Source organism: Macaca fascicularis, chromosome 5 (genome assembly GCF_037993035.2).
Source record: "Macaca fascicularis isolate 582-1 chromosome 5, T2T-MFA8v1.1".
Classification (NCBI taxonomy): domain Eukaryota; kingdom Metazoa; phylum Chordata; class Mammalia; order Primates; family Cercopithecidae; genus Macaca; species Macaca fascicularis.
In genome coordinates, this window is record NC_088379.1 from 46,470,658 (window position 1) to 46,495,330 (window position 24,673).

At 34.6% G+C, this 24,673-nt stretch overlaps 1 protein-coding gene across 1 annotated transcript in view; it reads right to left on the reverse strand.

The window, feature by feature from the left end:
* Positions 1–24,673, reverse strand: part of GABRA4 (gamma-aminobutyric acid type A receptor subunit alpha4) — a 68,837-nt gene that overhangs the window by 26,441 nt on the left and 17,723 nt on the right. Inside the window, exons 6-8 of the mRNA XM_015450326.4 lie at positions 22,782–22,925; positions 19,703–19,855; positions 13,313–13,572 (exon numbers count right to left, since the gene is read on the reverse strand). Coding sequence (XP_015305812.3) covers positions 13,313–13,572; positions 19,703–19,855; positions 22,782–22,925 — 557 coding nt within the window. The remainder of the gene's footprint in view (positions 1–13,312; positions 13,573–19,702; positions 19,856–22,781; positions 22,926–24,673) is intronic.

The window sequence follows — 24,673 nt, forward strand, 5'->3', positions numbered from 1 at the left end:
GTCTGTTCCTCTGGATTATTTATATCACTATACACTGTCTCCTGATGTAGTATTTCAGGGCAAAAACTACCTCTAAAACTTCTTGCAAATTTGTCTCCCATTTAAACCAACGTATGTTGTAAATAAATATTGTTAATTGAATATGTTGATGCACATAAAATAGATTATTTCAAATAAAAAACAATGGTAATATATTCTAAAGTTTTCTAAATGTTTAAAATGTCACAAAATGTTGGGAAAAGTGTGGATTAGTCTACAGTTTGTTAAAATAACTGTGCAAAATTAATTGGTAATTTTTAGAGTTGACCAAATCCGCATGTATTTTATGAAGAGTAGATGATTTCCAGCATGTGATTAATTTTCTCTGAACGATTTCTATGTAAACCAAAACACTGACTAAGGGATATGGCTTGTATACAAATGGGATAGAGTTTCAAAGTATGGCTTACACTTCTAACAATGTAAACATTAAGACAATCTTCAGAAAAATTGTGGATAGTTGGGGAGTGAGTATGTGGCCAGGGACACAGCAGAGTTCAGCAGTGGTTGTGATGGGTTGTAATTGAGGGACAACGGTCTGTAGTGGCTGTGAACCTACACTTTGGATCCAGACCCCTGAGTTTAAATCTGGTCTCTGTTACTTAACAACTGTGTAATTCTGGGCAATCACTTAGACCTTTCTGTGCCTCAATTTTCTCATTTGTAAAAAGTATTGCTGTGAAGACTATATGAATATATATGAAATGCTTAAAATATTATCCAGCAAGTAATAAGCACAGTATAATTGATGTTTTTATTGCTGTTGGAGCAGTATAGATTTCTGCTGTAGAGGTGAGCATGAAATAACCTGAATATCTAATTTGATCTGACTCAGTGACCCCAGAAAGAACCATCCTTCCTCTAATCAGCTCTTCATATATCAGTCGTACTAAAGTAAGCACTTGTTAAAAAGTGCAAAGCGACCGGGCATGGTGACTCATGCCTGTAATCCCAGCACTCTGGGAGGCCGAGGCTGGTGGATCACCTGAGGTCAGGAGTTCGAGACCAGCCAGGCCAATGTGGTGAAACCCTGTCTCTACTAAAAATACAAAACAAATTAGCTGGGCGTTGTGAAGGGCATCTGTAATCCCAGTTACTTGGGAAGCTGAGGCAGGAGAATCGCTTGAACCCAGGAGGTGGAGGTTGCAGTCAGTCAAGATCGTGCCATTGCACTCCAGCCTGAGCAACAATAGTGAAACTCCGTCAAAAAAAAAAAAAATCAGTGCAAAGCAAACTTGCATTAGTTACAAAGAATGGATGGGTTTGTACTAACACAGACATTTTTAATTAGATGTGAATTTAGATATAATCTTGCCTAACTTCATCATTTAACAGATGGAGAAATGGAAACCTAAGTATTAGGTTGTGCGATCAAAGCTACACTACACTGGAGAACTGAGAGTAGAGACAAAATCCCTTAATGCCTGCCTGCAGTTATTTCTAGGTGAGAGGCAGCACCATGAATCTGAAACCTTCCAGCTTTCTGATGCCAAACAGACAAGGCTCAAATCCAAGTCTACCATTTACTACACATATGATTTAGGCAACTTACCAAAATACCAAGGCTCAGTTTGCACAACCACAAGATTATGTGTATAACAACATAACAACACATGGCAGAATTTGTTATAAAGATTAGAGATAATTCATGTAAAGCAACTAGCACAGTATGTAGTACATAGTAGGTACTCAATAAATGATGATGGTGATGATGATGATGATGACATGCTGTTCTCTAAATTCTATACTAAATACATTTCACAGCTTCTTCATTTGCCATGCTATTTACAAACACAGAACACATGAAAATAAATGAACAAATATACTATTAATCTATATCATCTATATTTATACCACATACACACACATACACACCCTACTGTATTAAACTATGTTGCCTTACTCCCTCCTTGAACACCAGTTAATATATATAGCCTTCTTAATGCAGCACTAAATTTATGGCATTTCCTCTTAAGGAAAAGGAAAGAACCTAAATATTCAATTTTGATGCTAAAGTTGGCATTTTTCTTTCCATGTGACATTATTGCCAATAATTACCAAAATATGCAAAATATTGGTTCAATAAACTACTAAAATCTATTTATTCTTCCCTTTGCCATTTTGAATAGTGATACTTAATTTGTTACGTTTTTGCATTTCAAAGAGTAATTTGAAGCTCAACTCTGCTACAATTTATTATTACCCCTTCTACCTCTCCTTCACAGCATTTTGAAGGTTTGTCACTATTTACTTTAGATTGTTGAATGCCTATCCTCCCTACCACCCTCATATCTATGAAAGAAAGAGCACAGTATTCCCAACATACTGACACTTGCTAGGTAGTTCATAAATATAACAGGTTCCCAGTATGTAATTGAATATAAAGGTCTGTATTTCAGGAGACAGGTTTAAGGTGACAGTAAAAATTTGACAGTAAGTTCACTCTACTATAAACATACTTGAATTCTAAAACTAATACTCAGACCATACTTTTATATAGTAAATACAGCCACTAACAAGATTAATAGCCTTTCTCTCTTATGAGGCTAAGTTCCTAGGTTTTGTCTCGAATCCTCAGTGCTTTGCAGGGTGACTGCATAATAGTTGCCTGGTAAACATTTGTTATCTGACTAGCTGAGATCTGCTCTAATGCTTAGCATATCATTTCTCTACATATGAAAAATAAACAAACTAACATAAAAAAACATGGCTGGAGATGAAACATAGTTCTAATATTTTGGGGACTGAAAACATAGAGTTTAGTAATTGTGCATTAAACAATCACTCATTGCCTAAAGAACATTACTAACAACAGAACATTCTGTACTTAAAAGAGGTATGAGTTTGAGGAGATACTTATTTAAATAAAATTTAAAGAATGTCACTAAACTCCTGTCATAAACACACCTAAATGTCAGATGAATTGTCAGTACTGCCTCACGTACTTTTTCAAACTACCATAAACAAAGTTTGAAAATGAAAGAAATAAGGACAAATGAATAAAATAAGGTTTGTTGCATGTTAGCTTCAAGTATTTAAAGAACAGCATTTTTAAGAGGAATTTTAAGAATGACTGAAGTGAAAATCTGACACTGACCTAGTTTATATACCCTTTAGGAATGGAATGAAGCTTGTATATTATGGTAGCCAACTACTCTTTCCTCACAATGCACAGCTGTATGCATAGATTTGCCGAGGCTCCTTGTTTTTCCTTTTTTTTTTTTTGTTCCGCAAAGTGTCCTTCTCAGTTCTCTATTGCTGCCCATTAGCCAAGTCCAACAGCTGAAAATGTGTCTCAGAATGCTAAGAATGAGTATTTGCTGTCCTAAATGGTCACAGAAACCCTGCTGTGGCTCACTATTTAACATCTATCTGCCTTATGCTCACATTTATTTCAGGTAAAAAAAAAATTGCAATCAAAGACACATTTTTTGAAAACTGGGACAAATATATTAGGTTTTAAAAGTACCATATTTCTTATTGTCAGATTTCTATGATTGGTTCATAACCAACCAATAAACAACTGTAATTTTTAAGCACTATGCTATGTGCTGTATGGGAAAATAAGTGTGCTGTATGAAGTCATAATTCATTTTATTAATGAGCTCGCCATATCACTAAATAAATACAGCAATCACATAGGAAACAATTTAAGCAAAATACCACAGGATATTACAAAGTGATAAATGAGATCATGCATATTTTATTTAAGATTCCTAAAGAAATAAAAAGTAATAATCACAGATACTATTTACTAGGCACTAAGTACTGTACTGGGTACTTTATGGAATTACACAACTTAATCCTTATTATAAGCCTTTCCAGTAGATAATATTATTACCCCCACTTTAAGGATCTGAATACTTAAGACCATATCCTCAAGATCCTAGAGCTTGGTCAGAATGAGCCCCAAAAAGAAAATAAGGCTACAGTTTGACTTTGAAGGATAAATACAAAAAATAATTATCATTAAGAGTACTTGAATTATTACTTACACATTCTTTTTTTACATAATCTTTTTCTTAAAGACTCTAAGCAGAGAAAATAGCTCTTTAATTTTGCAAATAGAGTTGTAAGAATCTATGGACTTTAAAATTGAAAAGTCCGGGAAGACTAGTTATGGTTAAAATGGAAATAAAGAGAAATAGAAGTTAGGTAGATTGGAAAGGAAATGCATACAGTAGAGAATTTTGCACTTGAACTTTGAAAAAAGAAAGTCGTTATTGTGGGAAAGGACAAGTTGTCCTGCTATGGAAGTCTCCACTTATCTAAACTTGAATTAATTTGCTTCTTCATTAAATGTGCTTCATCTCTCTTCCCTATCCTAGTGATTGATGCCACCACCATCTATCTCAGCCTCCATTTCCCTCACCCAATATATCCAATCAGTCGTTAAGTCTTGAGGCTTAAAAAGCATGAGGCTTTCTGTCTCAACCCTGCCACTTACTAGATAGATGACCTTGGGAAGATTATTTGATCTTTAACGAGTAATTTACTCAACGGTAAAAACATGGATAAAAATAGAACATATTTTATAAGTTGCTAGAATTCAATTATACACTAAATATAAAAGTTTTTATTACTGGTACATAGAAAGCATTCAGAATATTAAGCTATTAATTATAGAAATATGAACAAAATATTCTATATTGGGCTTATTATCTTCTGACTTCATATATACATGCATCATATGTATATGTATATATTTTTATATATCTATAATACATATAATTTAATGTCTACTCTTAATAGAGATATCAAAATTAAATATTAAATGCCATAGAATTGTATTTAAGAAAAAGAGCTCTGCATTCAGACAGAGCCAAATTAATTTCAATATTAGGTTTACCATTTTCTATCTGTGTTATATTGAATATATCACCTAAGAACTGCAAACCTCAGTCTCTTCATCTGTAAAATAGTTATTGTGAGCTTGAAATTGAGTAATACACGTAAAGCACATTATATAATACCTGATACAATTAATGTTAGCCATCTCATTATATCACTGATTTTTTCATAAGATACAGCATGCATATGTTAATGCATAATTTGTGACTGGACAAGAACTAAAGAATATATGATTGAAGCGATTTTTAAAAATATCATTTCATTAAGAAAGCTTTCTTTTTTGTTCTATAATTGCTTATTTTTCAAATTATTCTATTAATCCAAATCACTTGCATCCGTGAGACAGTAGGTAGTCTAAGAAGTAGTTAAGAATGTGAAAGGAAAGAACCTCAACTCAAACTAGAACAGGGGCAAATGCAGCGTCAAGGTAATAATGAGCAGAAACGGAACAGCTGGTTTGCCTTCTAAGACACCCAAAGACATACTCAAGCTACCCATAGCTGCTTTTAGATTCCGCCAATTGCCCTTTTCTCCTTGCTTCATGAATATTTCATGAACTATTCCATTTCCCAAAGAACCAAAATGATCACCATAAGCCTGTGCCAGGTTATCAACAACAGTCCACAGGTCCCATATAGTGCCAATGGATCAAACTACTAGCGAGTTACCCAAAGGGCTACTGAAATACCAAATGTCGTGTAGACTCTAAAGACAATTTAAAGTGAAGAGTTCAAACAAATTTTAAGCAAAGGCAGTATCATTTGAATAAGTAAATAGCTTTACCAGTTGGAACACATATTTGAATAAGCAAATTTCAGCTTCCTGATAGAAATCTCTACTGAAATTCAAAACTTGTAAGATTCTTAGAATAAATGTTTCTTTCTAGTTGTAACATTTTGCTCTTTTTTTTTGTTGTTGTTTTGTTTTGTTTTTTTTTGAGACGGAGTCTCGCTCTGCCGCCCAGGCTGGAGTGCAGTGGCCGGATCTCAGCTCACTGCAAGCTCCGCCTCCCGGGTTCACGCCATTCTCCTGCCTCAGCCTCCCGAGTAGTTGGGACTACAGGCGCCCGCCACCGCGCCCGGCTAGTGTTTTGTATTTTTTAGTAGAGACGGGGTTTCACCGTGTTAGCCAGGATGGTCTCGATCTCCTGACCTCGTGATCCGCCCGTCTCGGCCTCCCAAAGTGCTGGGATTACAGGCTTGAGCCACCGCGCCCGGCCACATTTTGCTCTTAACATACTTTTTCCTTCTTGATTTCTTTCTTCTTATTTCTCTTTCTCTCTCTGTCCTTTAATTTTAATGTGTTCTTAATCTTTAAAGTAGTACTTGATACTGAAGGCATTTGATGACAAGTGATACTGTAAAACCAGCTGCACTCTGGCAGGAATCTAGAATCAGGAGAATGGGTGGGCCAACCCATTAATCACTGTCTTTAGACCACAGATATTCTTCAAGTAAACCACTGTGGAGATCTAAGTCGTTACACATACATAGTCACACATTGTGGAAGATACGAAGTATATAATGCATATTTTGACTAGATTTATTTTAAAGTCTTTCCCAATGCTTAAATGGTATAATCCTATGTTCTTCACAACCAAATTTGATCTTCTTGACCTTGGATGTGCCATTTACACATAGCATGTGGATCATGCTGAAAAAGGAGTTACTAAATCAGAATGAACTTAGCCAATGGAATGAGCTCAACCAACCATTTACTGTAATGGCAATTGCTGTAATCAGGAAGTATGTTTCAGGGAGCCCACGGAAGATTAACAGTTCTCTTCCCATCTTTGGAAATTCAGCAGAATAGTTTTATTGTGATTAAGTAGTACTTTGAAGTGTTTAGAATATTCCATGATAGCACTAGTACAATGAGTCTCATCACTTTGCAAAAAAGAAAAAAAAGAAAAGAAAACTATATCAATTCACTATAACACAAAAATTATATATATATATATGTGTGTGTGTGTGTGTGTGTGTGTGTGTGTGTCTCCAAAACTGGAATACTTAGACCTACAGCAATCCCAGCATTGCGTAGTGTTAATAGCTATATGAGGCAGTCAATATATTTTATAATTTCAAATTTATTAGAAAATCACAAATTGAAATACTCTATTTTAAAACTTAAAGTTAACTACTAGTGATATACAAATATGACATAACTTCCAAAGTACATGAAGAAAGAAAGAATAAGGAAAATTTTAGTGATACAAATATAATAGGAAAATTAATATTAAGAATTATAAAAAGAAGTACTAAAATCAGACCAAATAGAATTTAAGGAAAAATCATCATATGAGAATAAACAATAAGTTTATTTTATTATTAGATGCCTGGAATGATATAGAAATAAAGCAGTAATGCGTCTTAACATGTTGCATATCACAACATTAAAATGTATAAAATAAAAATAATTAAAATGCAAAAAATTAACATGATCTCATAATATCAGTGGCAGAATTTTTCAAATATTTCTTGGTATTTTAAAAATCAAGATAATAAATATGTTAAACAGTCGAAATAATACTTTAAGTAAAATTGTTTTAATAATTAAAAATTAACTTTTTTCAATTTGGCATCAAGTATTTGTAAGTTTTTAGCATAGCTCGGAGCACAGTAAAAATATTTGTAACATTTAAATCGGTACAGGTAATATTTCTGTACATATGCAATACTACTAAAAATTATTGATGAAGTCTTTGAAAATCCCATTTGAAAATATTATCTCCAAATAATTCTTAGTTCACAGATAAAAGTAGCAACATAATTATAGAACATTTAGGAAATAATTATAATAATATTACATATTTAAAGGTATGAATTATGGCCAAAGCTGTTTGCAAAGGAAATCTTATTGCAATAAGAAAAATTTATTATTAAATAAAACACAGTGAAAATAAATTAATAAGAGGCGAAATCAAGGAGCTAGAAAAGGAGTAACAAAACTAACTTGCAGAAAGATGGAATTCAAATATAATCATGACTCAATAATTACAAAATAGAAACAATCTGATCTTTGACAAACCTGACAAAAACAAGAAATGGGGAAAGGATTCCCTATTTAATAAATGATGCTGGGAAAACTGGCTAGTCATAAGTAGAAAGCTGAAACTGGATCCCTTCCTTACGCCTTATACAAAAATTAATTCAAGATGGATTAGAGACTTAAATGTTAGATCTAAAACCATAAAAACCCTAGAAGAAAACTTAGGCAATACCATTCAGGACATAGGCATGGACAAGGACTTCATGTCTAAAACACCAAAAGCAATGGCAACAAAAGCCAAAATTGACAAATAGGATCTAGTTAAACTAAAGAGCCTTTGCATAGCAAAAGAAACCACCATCAGAGTGAACAGGCAACCTACAGAATGGGAGAAAATTTTTGCAATCTACTTATCTGACAAAGGGCTAATATCCAGAACCTACAAAGAACTCAAACAAATTTACAAGAATAAAACAAACAACCCCATCAAAAAGTGAGTAAGGGATATGAACAGACATTTCTCAAAAGAAGACATTTATGCAGCCAACAGACACATGAAAAAATGCTCATCATCACTCACCATCAGAGAAATGCAAATCAAAACCACAATGAGATACCATCTCACACCAGTTAGAATGGCGATCATTAAAAAGTCAGGAAACAACAGGTGCTGGGGAGGATGTGGAGAAATAGGAACACTTTTACACTGTTGGTAGGACTGTAAACTAGTTCAACCATTGTGGAAAACGGTGTGGTGATTCCTCAAGGATCTAGAACTAGAAATATCATTTGAGCCAGCTATCCCATTACTGGGTATATACCCAAAGGATTATAAATCATGCTGATATAAAGACACATGCACACATATGTTTATTGTGGCATTATTCACAATAGCAAAGACTTGGAACCAACTCAATTGTCCATCAATGACAGACTGGATTAAGAAAATGTGGCACATATATACCATGGAATACTATGCAGCCATTAAAAAGGATGAGTTCATGTCCTTTGCAGGGACATGGATGCAGCTGGAAACCATCATTTTCAGCAAACTATCGCAAGAACACAAAACCAAACACTGCATGATCTCGCTTATAGGTGGGAATTGAACAATGAGAACACTTGGACACAGGAAGGGGAACATCACATATGCGGCCTATTGGGGTGGGGGGAGGGGGGAGGGATAGCATTAGGAGAGATACCTAATGTAAATGACGAGTTAATGGGTGCAGCATACCAACATGGCACGTGTATACATATGTAACAAACCTGCACGGTGTGCACATGTACCCTAGAACTTAAAGTATAATAATAATAAAAATAGAAAATAGAAACAACGAAATAAATAAATAAATTCAAGACTCCAGTTTTTGAAAGATTCCATAAAAAGAATCTTCTATCAAGGCTTCAATACAACAAGGCAAAGCAAAATAAAACAACAAGCATAGAGGGTACAAGTTTACCTATGGAGAATGGGAAAGAAAATAAAACTGCATACTCAATCAGTACTTTTTAAACTAATAAATAGTATGTAAAATTCATTCTGATGATTTTCAAAATCATGATGAAATTGATTCATTTAAAGGAAAATATAAACTATCTAGACTTACTTAGTGGAAAGATATTGTTTTTTCACCTGCACACATGCCACTCTTAAAGGGTCCAGTGCCCTGTAGGAGCAGAGCTATAAATTGCAGGACCCTGACCAGTTAATTCCCGCCAGGATGAACGCCTAACCTAATTTCTTCAGCTGGCATCTGAGAACGGAATCCCATCCTCCTCCCGCACTTCCTGTCCCCTTTAGTGCTTTACTATTATCATAGCCCTATCACCATCTAACACATCACCTGTTTTGTTATTTATGTTTTTTAATATTGTCTGCCTCCTCTCCCTTGCCCCACACAAGAAATGTAAGCTCCATCTGGCAGGATATTTGTTTTATGGTACACTATCTACTCACAGACTCTAAACAGGAAATCTGGCACAAAGTTGGCACTAAATGTATATTTGTTGAATGAGTAAATAAATCAATTAATGAATGAATAAGGGCCTGACCTGTGATCAATAGAGAATAAAGCTGATGATTTATACATGTGTTGATTTGGGTGTATGCAAACAAAGGGAGTCTTAGACTACTGTTTGTGGCAAACGCCATAGACTGTGTTTAAGTGACCACAGGCATTTGTCTGCTGGTTCAAAAAAGAAGCTGAGTAGAGCAATAGTGAGAGAGAAAGAGAGAGAACGAAACAGGGGACTAGCAGAGGAAGAAGAAGAGGAAAGAGAGTGAAAGGGGCGCTGCTTGTTTGCTTCTACATTTTTATGAAGATCTTACTATTTTTGTACAGTTGGACTCCATGAAGAAAAAGACACTTTTTAATTGTTTGTTTTTTTAAATCACAGACTCATAGATGTGTCAAATGTAAAATACAATAGCTCTTACTGGGCTTTCCACATCTTCTTAGATCTATCCCTTTAGGTCAAGAATTCCTAATTTTGAATGTACATTTACTACAACTATTTATCTTCTTGCTTATTGGTTTTGTTTTCTTTTTTAATACACAGGTACAGGCCCCACCCTGCCCCATGGGGTAGTTCTAATGTGTGGCCATGTTAAGAGCTGCTGCTTTAAAGACTCCACAAGAAAACTATTAGAACAGATAAACAAATACAGTAAAGTTGCAGGATACAAAATTAATATACAAAAATCAGCAGCATTTTTGTATGTCAACAGTTAACAATCTGAAAAAGGTATAAAAAAGTATTCCTATTTACCATAGCCACACATAAAATTAAATACCTAGGAATTAACTTCACCAAAGAAATGAAAGATATCTATAATGAAAATTAGAAAACACTGATGAAAGAAATTGAAGTGGACACCAAAAAATTGAAAAATATTTTATGTTCATGGATTGGAAGAGTCAGTATTAATAAAATTTCCATACTACCAAAAGCAATCTACAGGTTCAGTGCAATCCCTATCAAAATACCAAAGATGTTCTTCACATAAATAGCAAAAACAATCCTAAAATGTATATGGAACCACAAAAGACCCAGAATAGCCAAAGCTATCCTAAGCACAAAGAATGAAACTGGAGGAATCACATTACCTGATTTCAAATTATACTACAAACCTATAATAATCAAAACAACATGGTACTGGAATAAAAACAGACACATAGATAAATGAAACAGAATAGAGAAACCAGAAACAAATCCACACACCTACAGCAAACCCATTTTCAACACAGGTGCCAAAAGTATACACTGGGAAAAAGACAGTCTCTTCAATAAATGGTGCTGGGAAAACTGTATATTCATATGCAGAAGAATGAAAATAGACCCCTATCTCTTGCCATATACAAAAATCAAATCAAAATGAATTAAGACCACCTCAAATCATTAAACTACTACAAGAAAACATTCAGGGAAATCTCTAGGATGTTGGTCTGGGCAAAAATTTCTTGAGTAGTACCTTAGAAGCATAGGCAACCAAAACAACAATGGACAGAAGGGATCACATCAAGTTAAAAAGCTTCTGCACAGCGAAGTATACAATTAACAAAGTGAAGAGACAACTCAGATTGGAAGAAAATATTTGCAAACTACTCATCTGACAAAGGATTAAGAATCAGAATATATAAAGAGGTCAAACAACTGAATAGGAAAAAATCTGATAATCCAATCAAAAATGGGCAAAGATTTGAATAGATAATATGGCCTGGCTGTGTTCTCAGCCAAATCTCAACTTGAATTGTATCTCCCAGAATGCCCACCTGTTGTGGGAGAGACGCAGGGGGAAGTAATTGAATCATGGGGGACAGTCTTTCCTATGCTGTTCTTGTGATAGTGAATAAGTCTCACGAGATCTGATGGGTTTATCATGGGTTTCCAATTTTGCTTCTTCCTCATTTTTCTCTTACCATCACCATGTATGAAGTGCCTTCCACCTCCCACCATGATTCTGAGGCCTCCCCAGCCATGTGAGACTGTAAGTCCAATTAAATCTCTTTTTGTTCCCAGTTTTGGGTATGTCTTTATCAGCAGTGTGAAAATGGACTAATACAATAGACATTTCTCAAAATAAGTCATGGAAATTGTAAACAGGTATATGAAAAGGTACTGAACATCACTGATCATCAGAGAAATGCAAATCAAAACTACAATGATGCATCATTTCACCCCAGGTAAAATAGCTTATATCCAAAAGACAGGCAATAGCAAATGCTGGAGAGGATGTGGAGAAAAGGGAACATGTGTACACTGTTGGTAGGAAGATAAATTAGTACAACCACTATGGAGAACAGCTGAAGGGTCCTCAAAAAACTAAAAATAGAGCTACCACATGATTCAGCAATTCTACTACTGGGTGTATACCCAAAAGAAAGGAAATCAGTATATCAGAGAGATATCTGCACTCCTATGTTTGTTTCAGATCTGTCTACAATAGCTAAGATTTGGAAGCAACCTAAGTGTCTATAAACTGATAAATGAATAGAGAAAATGTGGTACATATATACAGTGAATGATTATTCAGCCATAAAAAATAATGAGATCCAGTCATTTGCTACAACATGGATGGAAATGGAGATCATTATGTTAAGTGAAATAACCCAGGCACAGAAAGATAAACCTTGCATGTTCTCACTTATTTGTGGGATCTAAAAATCAAAACAATTGAACTCATGAACATAGAGGGTAAAATGATGGTACTAGAGACTAGGAAGGGTAGTGGGAGTTTGGTGGGGGGAAGATAGGGATGATTAATGGGTACAAAGTAATAGAATGAATAAGACCTACTATTTGATAGCACAACATGGCAACTACGGCCAATAATAACTTAATTGTACATTTTGAAATAACTTAAAGAATGTAATTGGACTGTTTGTAACTCAAAGAATAAATGCTTGAAGAAATGTCTATCCCATTTTCCATGATGCGGTTATTTCACATTGCATGCCTGTATCAAAGCATCTCAGGTACATCGTAAATATATGCATCTATTATGTAGTCACAAAAATTAAACATAAGCAAAATTTTTAAAGAAACAAACAAAAACTAACTGCTGCTTTGCTTTGCACCATGAACTCTATTAGAATGTTTTCTCAACTCACTTACAGATGTTCACAGGTTCCTCCTAATAGTATACATGAGATTTTGCCCTTTTCTGTAGAAAAATAAAACATGTAACTCCGAAAGAAACTTTCAAACAATTAGCTTCGCCTACATCTAGCTCTGTCACAGCTGTTTACTTTTTAAGCTTTTAATCACCAACATAAAGTTTAAGCTCATACAGTTACTTTTATATTTTTCTGGATTTTTAAGTGACTTACAAGTTGATATCAGGATTTTAAGTCCTCCGTTTGTTCTCCTGACAACATAAATTTGATCAGGAAGCTAAAATCTTAAACTAAAGGCGGATTAAGTCAAGTACCTGCAGAGGGGCTTCAGGATGCTTCTCTCTCTGCACTGGAGCAGCGGGAACTTCCTGAGGGGGCTTTGATGTCTTCCTTTTGGCTTTTTCCATTTGGATATTGGTGAAATAGTTGACAGCAGCAAACTCGATAAGGGCCGAAAATACAAAAGCAAAGCAGACAGCTATGAACCAATCCATGGCAGTAGCATAGGACACTTTGGGCAAAGAATGTCGTGCACTGATGCTTAGTGTGGTCATGGTGAGGACAGTTGTTATTCCTTCAAAGCAAAAGAGCAGAGAGACAAAACACCTTACCATAATTTATATTTAAAAAACCACTGCCACCAACAACAGAAACCTAGAAAATCAGGTGGGATAAGGTTAACAAAACTTACAATAACTCAAACAAAACCATCTTTGATGGAGAATTGGAATCTTAGTGGTTCAATAAAATTAGCACAGGATTTGGAGTGAGAGAAAGATATGGTTCTAATCCTAGTTTTTCTAACAATTGCTTAATAAGTCTTGCGTTGAATTTGGAAAATTCTTTGGTCTTTATTTGACACCTACCGATTGGGTTTTCTATAAAGGTTTAAAGTGTGTAAGGCACCTAGCGCACAGTGGGATGATACTGGAAACTATGCCAACACACCCACCGGACTCAACAGACACACACCTATCAGGAAGAGTAACTCATTGAAGCGCTGACTCTCAGCTAGGAATGGGAAGTGAGGAACACTGTCCTCCTAAATTGGAGCATCAGAATTTCTGGAGTCAAGCATGGACCACTGCTATTGAGAACCACTGCCAGAAAAGGCATAAATTATACATAGGTCTTCTTATCTTTAAACATTATCTATTGAATTAAAATACTAAATTTACTAGTTGTGCAGAAGCCTCATATATATAAAACAATAAAGTTATATTACTGGACGAATAGATTTCCAGAGCAATTTGGCATTATAAATATTGGACCTATACTACCCATCAGTTCACAGCTGGCTGGAAAATATTTGCAAAAAGAACAGAAGTACTTCTCCTCCATCAATAGTCTTCTGAAGCACCACATCCAGGAATGCTTTTTCCTTAGCTTGGAAAAAAAGTCAGTTTCCACTCTTAGTAGAAAAATTCTCCTTGCCACTGGTACTATAGAGTAACGCGTTATTTAAGAATGCTAATATTTGGGCACTTGTCCATTTCTGCATGTATATATGTCTGTCTAACCCATATTATACAGTTAAGTCTGGAAATTTTTGCGAGGATTTACTACATCCATTTAAACTGATTCTACATAATGACTAGGATAGCTCCTGAAGTTGACAAACAACATGTTTGGGGATGGGGATGATGATAATAATAGAACAATGATGTTGAAGGCATTTAAACTGCATATTCCAATACCAATCCCCAGCTGAAAGGCAAATAATGCATGTTCAACCAAAGAGATAATGAGTCCAGTGCAATATTGAAGGAATAAAACATTTTGACTTGGGGAAAATAATAGGTCTCCTCAATTCAAAATTTTGTTGTATTCTGCCTACTACTATTCCTTAACTGATATATGTGTGTAACCCTCATTTCCACAGCTTTATTAACCATAGTCTTCTTGAGGGCAGACAAGTCTAAGGTTGCTTCAGGTTTATATTTCACATAGTGCTAGGCACAAGATAAATCCACGGAAATAAAAACTCATTCTTCCACTTCCTCACCAATCCATTTTCTCTGAAATCCAGTCTCTTCTAAATCTTCAATGCTTAGGACATGAAAAATTGGAGCAACTGTGCAGCACATGAGCTACACAGCATTTATAAAGATCTGAGACCCCACACAGAGAAAGAAACTTGAGAATTTGGTTGTATTCCCTTTTAAAAATATTTTGTGACATTGTTAGCATTCTTATTAGTCTAAAATAGATTATAAAATGAATTTATTCAAATATATAAATATCTAAATATCTATAAAAATGCTATATTGTGAATTTATTGGATTTTATTTCAGCAAGAGACCTTGGAACATTTAGGCCTTCATTTTGAATCTCAGAAAAGTGGCACCATTCCCATGTTGGCTGTGAGATATATGAATAAACAATAAAATAACTGAAAATTTTTAGCTACGTTTGATGATAGATTAAAATGTTTTTCTTGCTCATAACAATTTAAATTTAATGGAGTATTAAGAATTCAAAAAAGTTCTATAACTTTCTCAGATATGTAAGCAATATTTTTCCTCTAATGTCATAGAAACAATGCTAAAAGCAGTTAGAATAAAATATGAACAGTACAGTATAAATAATAATACTATTCAGTACTCAGAAAATTCTACAGAGACCATACTGTGATAACCAAAAAAGATACTCAAATTCAAATATAAGCAACTTAAGATTCCCTATATCACTTTGAACTATTTTTTTTTGTAATAGGACTATTTTTCTTGGTGATCAGAAGTAGTGGTCTTTATCTTCTCCTCTTATCATGTGAATGCCCTTACCAATGTCAAGCAAACAGAATACTAATGCAGTTATTGACCCATAAATTCAATAATTACTTTCCAATTGTTTAGGAGGATAGATCACCAAGTTCATGAGTTAAATGATGATGTGGACACCAACACACACACACACAAACACACATGCTGGATAGGTGGCTACCTTCCACTTATCTTGCATTATTTTCAATCAATTTGATTTTAAAGTTTGTAGAATAGCCCTCCAGATACTATGGTTCCTACTTTATGACACTGGCAAAACTGGGAAATTAGCTGGCACAAACATTCGGCTAAGTATTTAAATGTTGTCACCTCTTTCGACATTAAAATTTATCTCTCCTGGTGTTAAAATTTAAAGAAAGAACTGCCGTGACAAGGGTATGCTTATTATACTTGGTCTGAAGTGGAACATTTGATTAAATGAAAACCAGTGGAATAACAAACAGAAACCAACTCTTCAGAATAAGAATCCATGTTTCCTCTGCATCCAAGAAGACAATTCATCTGTCGTGTATGGCTTAGCCGGCACCTACCCTGAACACATTTAAAAGCCACATTTGAAAAAATATATCCAATTATTGATGCCATTCCCTGCATTTAGCATGCTGAATATGCACCATATTGGCTGGCCTAGAAGCTGAGTGAGGATGTGTAAGAGTAGGCAAAGACTGTACACAAGAGTGAATTTTTGGCTGGCCACTCCTAGAAAATGAAATAGCAATGATTAAGATATGCCAGCTGGCATTTACTTGTGTTTAATGTTTTACTATACTGGAATAATTAGAAAACTTAGAGGCATACAGCTTTGGAGATAGAAGGTCTTTGGAGAGATTTTTAGCACACTCTGCTCCTTTCATTACACTGATTTTTTTTTTTTTGGTTTTGTTTTTGTACAGTCTCTAATGATGTCTCTGACCCAACAAATTATCTTCTTATGAGTGGAAAGGGAAATAAGAGTTAGGGAAGAAAAAAATTTGCCCAGAATTAATATTTACCTAAATCTCATATGCAAATAGATTTCTAATTTCCTCCTAAATACTTAAAACTTAACTTTCCTAAGAAAGTACCTTCATAGACCCTCAATGATAGTCTAATAGTTATCAATATGACACATCTTAGGTCTTTGAACACTTAATTACCGACATAATTTCTCTGCTCAACTAAAAACAATATCTTGGCACATGGGCACAAAAGATGGGCAAATTTCCAATTAAAAAAAAAATAAAAAAACCAGCCACAAAGTATCTTTAGCACACATCCATATAATCTCACTCAGCAGCTCTGGAATTCTCCACAAGCCCCCACATCCCCACACCTCCTGTGAAGACAGAATGACTGAGTTGTCAAAGTTAGATAGAAATTGTCTTGGGTCCACCAATTACAATTTGACTTTACAGAAGTTTCTTAATATGTTTGAGTCATTTTCCTTATCTATAGAAAATAATGACTACTTTACTGAGTAATTATTAAGGTTAACAATATTTGGCAAATCTGTTTATCTTTGGTACTACTAGTATCCTTACTTCTTGCTACTTAGTTTTCTTAAAATGTCTTATTTGGATAGGAAATGTTGGGTGAGTACAGCTGTAATCAATACTAGTCTTCACCGCACCACTGGAAATTTCTATTATTTGGGGACAAGTGAGATGAACAGTAGCTATCAGGTTATAATCAATCAAGAAATAAATAAAAGGTTATCAAGCCATCACAATAGTAATAATATATGGCAGGTAGTCACATTAATATATCAAGTAATGATTTTCAAATGAAGTAGATAGTAGCATGGAATGCCATACTAATAAATAACACTTAAATCATATTTTCTATGCATCTGCATTATTTCAAGTGCTTTTCTAAATCAACTCATTTAATCCTTAGAGCAGTCCTATGAGGTACATGCAATCATTCATCCTGTTCTAACACATGAGGAAGCAGGCAAAGGTAACTTACTGAAGGTCCACAGCTAATAAGTGATAGTCCCTGGGTAAGAAGCTAGGCTTTTTGCCTCCACATTCTGCACTTATGGCACCATCACCCCTTGATTACAGGCACCTATGATGGATCATTAATTGCTGTTCTATACGCTCTTCAGGATCATTTTTTCTTAAAAAACAATATGTATACAAGAGTTTTTTTATTTGTAAGATATAGTAGAAACTTCTGTGTTTTCTTTTTAATTTTTAATGAGGGTAGCTCCTGAAATGTTTATATTTTTTTTTACAAGAAAAAGTTAACAGACTTCGGATGCTCAGCCTCAGTAGATACTTCTTGCCTAGTCAAAGTGCTTCAAAAGATGATGTGTGAAGACACAAAATTAGCTTGAGTGTTAAATGAGATAATGAACATCAAGAACTTAGCAGAGCATCCAATAGTACACACTAGAAAGTTATGCTTTCTTTAAAACACTTAAAAGTCAAGAAAACTAAATCAGAACAAAATCTATCTTCCTTAGATTGGAGAAGTATTGGAGTAAGTAATTAATATGAACCAAGTGGTCCAGACACCCTATATTGAGTACTATATATAATTTTTTAAATCCTCACTAGTCTATGAAGGTGAGATGTATTGTCACAATCTTATGAATGGAGAAAATAAGTGGCAGATTTGGGTTTAAACCTAGACTTGCTGACACCCACAGTTTAGATTTGTTGTTTTCTCTCTTCTGTTTTCAAATCTACATTTAAGAGCTAAATTTTATTCAACACTTTGAGTTGTGCAGTTATTCTTTAATTGAACCCTCACAACTCTTTAAGGTACCATTATACCTCCTCACTGCCTTCCTAAGATCACACCCTCCCTCCACCATTGCCCCCCGATATGAGTTTCTCTAGTATAATTCCAATACTTTTTTTTCTATTTTTGTAATGCATCCTCATACTCCAACACATTCTTAAAGAAACCTAAGATTAAAGGGAGGATAGCTATCTATAGAGTATTTCAGATCCATTGAAGACACTAAGACCCCCTAATCAACAGTTCTCGAAAAGGATGGGGAGGTAGGATGAAAAGTTCCCATTCTATTTAGTTCATTTGCACCAGCATCTCTTCAGCTATTGTGTGATAAGGGATATTATACCATGGCTGTGATCCTACTAGGTAGAAAAGCAAAGAGGAATTGGCACTCTTGTGAGGACTACACCACAATTCCAGAGCAATTCTGATCGTTTTTCTTCTTATTGTACTACTGAGTGCTTTTGTTACTCACAATGAACAGAGAAATAATAGAGAAAGACATTAAAATAAACATAATTATAACAAATTCTACTATTTAAAAGCATGACTGATATGTAGAATACAGTGTAATAAAAATTATAAACTCATACGCTCTGAACTTTATATGGTTCAGAATACTATACAGTATATATGAAGCTACAATAAAAACAAAAAGTAAGAACAATGTTTAGAAAAAAAGAAGTATGTAAGTAGATGAGCTTATAAACTAAGCACATAATACCTCCCAATTCAATGCATTTAAACCATTTGCATTTTGGTCCACTTCATTAAAAGCTAAATTATTCTAAGGCTTTCATATTCATTCAGCCATGACTTTTATTTGTTTTATTTTAAGCTGCCAATGCATTTCATTTTAACACGCAGATATAATTTTAATTCAATTACACAGCATTCTACTAGGAGCCCAAGAATATCACTGAAAGTGAGATTATGTCCAGATTCACATTTGGTCTACACCTGTCTGGTGCTCAACAAGGGAAATCTGATGCATGGCCCCAGAGGAAAGGAAGGATGCCTGAATCTCCCCAGGCTTTACTACTTTGTACTGGCTACATAAAAATGAAAGCCTATATGATTCCTTATTCAGGATAGCCTGATGTATTAGGGTTTAAGATTTTCTTAGAAATATCCCATGAATCACGAATAAAATGTAATGTGAACAGAAACACCCAAGAAATGAATTGCAATTACCAAATACAGTCCTAGCGGGAACTGATTCTTTATTTATCCAGAATGAAACTTGAGAAAGAATCACTGTCATAATGCATGGAATATAGGTCTGAATCATAAAATAACCCATCTTCCGTCTGAGGTGGAAGTAAACCGTCATAACAATATATTCACCTGCCAAGAAAACAGGAGGAAAATGTGTTATCGGTTCTGCAGGCAGTTAGTCAATGACTTCTTAAACATATTTCAGACTAACAAACAGTATTCTAAGGAAAGAAATTCTCTTTTGTGCATAGCTTCACAAACATCAATAAGTATGTAGTTTCCTAACGAGGGAGAAAATGATATTGAACATTATTATACAGAAAAACACTTTGTTCCATGTAATGATTAAGCAATTTAACAAATTGGGCTAAAACTTTTTAAAATTTTCTGTAGTGCTTTCTATTTTGATGATCTAATATTGCTAAAGCAATTAGCTTTCATTTTCAGCGTTTTTTAGAAACAACATTTAGACCTAACTTCTATGGAAAACCACCAGAAAAAAATAGAAATGCGCACAGTTACACATACACAGCCACTGACACATACACACCCATTTATGAAAATATAAAGTTTAATTTTAGAAAAGAATAAAGATACATATTTTATTTATATATAAATATATATGTTTCATTCATATATAGATTTCATACACAATCACAAGCTTAGAGAGAGGCTACCTTAGTTTTAGGAAAGAGGTGAATTTCTAAATGTTCTTTATATGAAGAAAAATATAGACGTGTATAACAGACAGGCATATATGACACCCCTGAGTTCAAGCATGTTTTACTGGCATTTAGACAAAAACCTGATTTCTGGTAGCTGTTGATAAGTATTTTTACTGTTACATCTCAAAATAATATGTCAAAAAAGTTACCTAGGAAGCAGTGGCCTTATTCACAAACCGTGAGTCCAGCATTCAGAAACCTCACATCCTACCAGTTGTGTTCCATATCCCACTTGCAGACTGGAAAATAAATGCCCTTCCAAAAATGTATTTTCTTAGACAGATGAGAGGCAAAGTGCCCTCTTAGAAAGCTACTGTATTGTTTCATGACTGATGTGAAGAAGGTTTCCTCAAAATGAAAACAGTCATGACAGGTGTCATAAAGATAAAAGTAATGGAAATTTACTGTGACTTATACAAAGCAGTTTTAATAGTAGAGACAGTGGGCTAAATTCCTTTTTTAAAACAAAGGCTTACATATTAATTTTATTTATCCATAATAAATTTCCATTTTATCTTATTTATGTTTAATTTTTAACCAATTTTTGAGGTATGATTGACATACAAAAAGCTGTACATATTAATGTATACAACTTAATGAGTTTGGAAATAAGTATACACTCGTTAATCTATCACCACAATCTATGCCACAAACATATACATCACCCCCAAAAGTTCCCTCCTTCTTATTTATTACCTTCTCTGACAAGAACATTTGAGATCTACTCTTTCAGCAAATTTTTAAGTAGACAATACAGTACTGTTCACTATATGCACTCTGCTATACAGTAGATATCTAGAATTTATTCACCTTATATAACAGAAATACTATGGCCTTTGACTAATATCTCCCTGTTTCCTCCTCCCGGAGGCCGCTGACTACCACCATTCCTCTCACTGCTCTGAGTTTGACTATTTTAGCTTCATCATCCCTTCACAACACTGCTTTATCCATTTTTTCTTAAAACAGAAGCAAAAACTTCATTATCTCACATCTTTACTCCAGATCTTAAAACTACTCATTTTCTACTAATGCAATCTTAGCATTGTATCTCTCAGTCAACACCTTTTTAAGAACACAAACTCAGAAGTTAACACTTAGATTTGAAATTTGGTTTTGCCAGTTATTAGCTATACGACTTAGGCAAACACATTGTACTTAAACCTTTCTCATGTATAAAATAAATGTTATGGTGGTATCCACTTCATGGGATGGTTATGAGAAAAAATACATAGAAAGAATTTAGAAGGGCGCCCGTCACATGGTAATTGCTGAATAAAGTTTAGCTATCGCTATGGCCTAAATGTTTGTGGTCCTCAAAGTTCAAATGTTGAAACATAATAGCCAATGTAATGATAAGAGGTTGGCCTTGGGGTGATTAAACCATGATGATGAAGTATTTATGAATAGAATTAGTGCCTTTATAAAAGAGGCCCCAGTGTGAACACCCACTCCCTACACCTTGGGGGTCCCCATGTGAGGACTTATTCATAGAAGGTACTATTCTGTGAACAAAGAAATAGGTCCTCATAGAACACTGAATCTGATAGCACCTCATCTTAGACTTGTCAGCCTCCTGAACTATGAGAAGTAAATTTCTGTTGTTTTTGAGCCACCCTGTTTGTGTTGTTTTGTTACGATGGCCCAAACAAACTAAGATAACTATCATCAAAAATATTTTTTTCTGGTGACATGTGTATGTAAGGAACAGTCTTAGAACAAGCAATAATCAGCTAATTTTTCCACTAAAAATGATTAAAAACTAAATGCTGTAATTCTTTCTATTCACATTCCAAAAGAAAAGAGAGACCAAGAATCATCAATAATAAGCATCCCCCCGATTCATGAAATAACTTTAATGTACACCCATAATATACTTTGTAATTAAGCTTGAGATTTTTGTTTACTTTCAGAAAACAAGAGAAGGTGACACCATAAAATTGGGCAAGATAAAATAAAATTTTTGGAAAGCCCCACAAAAATCATCAAAAACCAAAACCAAAAACAAAGCAAAGACAAAAAACAAGATCAGACTTCCTACCACATAATTTTGTGAAAATAATTTTAACATATTTGATTACTGGCTTTCATTTCCGAATAAGAAAACCAACTCACTTTTAGCATCTTACTAAATCGGAATTTATTTTAAACTAAAGTAAGATTATAAATATAAAGAAATTATGAGCTGTAACTCATGCATCAACTCTATTTCTGGAAAATGTTTGTTGTTCTCCTGAAAAAAATAAATAACTATTTCAACGAAAAAGTCAGGAGAAAACTCTATTGCTAACACCAAGTAGCATATCAGCTTTAATTATTACACATCTCACCCGTAATCGATTTGATGGTTTCACTTGATACGGTTTGCCCAATCAAATCATATTGAACTAAGCTGGAAGACTCCTTCGGCACTTCAACTGATTTCTCAGGACCTTTTGTCCAGGTGTAGATCATCTCACTCTTTGGATAGGCATCTAAAAGAGAGCACAGAATGTGGTTAGAGTCAATGCTCCTTTTTCATCTGCATCAGTGGTCAACACTTAAAAACAGTACTTGTTCAAGAAAGATGGAATAAATGAAAACAACGTTCACTATAATTTAGTCAAACATGTTTAAAACTTAGAAAACTAGAGATTAAGTAAATACCCTTGCAACTCAACAGCATTTATTTTTTATGCCAAATAATTGGAGGAGGAGATATTAAAACTGAGGGATCTAAAATGCTACATATGCACCAATACACTTGGATGTGTGTCCATGCTAGTAGGATAAACAGTTCAAAAGCAGATATATTAAACTACCAAAACCGTACTGTCAAGCTCTTACTTCTTTCACTTCTAATTCACTTCCAGTGCTTGACCAATACCATCCTAACACAGTTCTGCTATTTAGAAACGTACCGTATGCTGCCTGTAATAATACAATAACAAAACCAAACAAATTCTATTGTTAGGAGTGTTCCCCTGGGGTCACCTCTTCCAAACTCTGCCTCTGGGCAATATCCCTGTGTTTGGGGACTGTTGTACGATGACAACTGGCTATGTTTTTTGTAAAGCTGTCCAGGGAATATAATTATACAACCAATTCCACTACCTTTAATTTCTTACAATCAGGACATTTCCCCTTCCATCTTAAACAAATCTCTCCCAGTGGCAATTTAAGCCCATTTCTATTATTTGGCACTCTGTTCAAATGGAGACCAGCTGCTTGCTTACCAGTCTACCCATAACAGACAGCTTGGCTCACACACAAGAAAGTTCAAAAGAACCAAAATGGATTGTGTGCCAACCTCCCTCCAAACCATCCTAAAATGGCTATAGCATAGTAGCTCCTCAATGGAATCATTTCATTCTATGAAAGAAGTTGACACTTACGAGCACCTTACAAAACAATGAGGCTTGTGTTGTCATTTTAGCATCATTCAGTTATATTATCTGTCAGCCTTTATCTCCAGAAATATATTCACGCTTCAGTAAACTGTTACAGCCTCTGTATACTATGTTCTTGTCTATGATATTGCAAATTAAGTATCCTTCCCTTGGCTACCCTTACATTGCTAGAATGACCTTTTCTTTCCTGGTTTTTCTAATTCCTCTGAACTGTAAGCATGGGGGTTTAAATAGTGTTATTTTTCCCTGTTTCCAGAGTAATTAGCAATCCTTACCTGCTGAGTATGGTGTGCCTCTCTTTTTAATTCCCAATCCAAAAACATCCGCTTCCAATGTGCAATTTCTTTATTTTATACCAACTCTGATTGAACACTAACTATGTTCAAGTCCTTCTGAAGAGAGCTTTTTCTGAGAACTAGAGGTTGGGATGCAGGGAGTGAAAAGGACTTCCTCTATGTGAGAACTAATTTGGGTAAAATTTGAGTGATTACAGCACAAATGGATTTTAATTCTGGCCCCAATGAGATCACACTGTCTATGTATTTTTCTGTCTTTATCTTCTCTCATTAAATTATTGGTAAGAGAACATATTACTTTCCCTGGCTTCAAGTTAGCCCACTGAATATTGTGATTACTAGGGGTTATAAAAAGAATAGTGACTGTCGATTCTCATTAAGTTAAGCAATGAGCGATGATAACAGCAGGCAACAGTTTCAAAATCAGTGCAACTAAAATCTGAAGCAATAGTAAAAGCCAGCATCTATTTTTGGTAGATTCTGATTGAATTGAAAATGTGAGGCAGACCTTAGAAAAGGCAATCACATTTTGCTGCC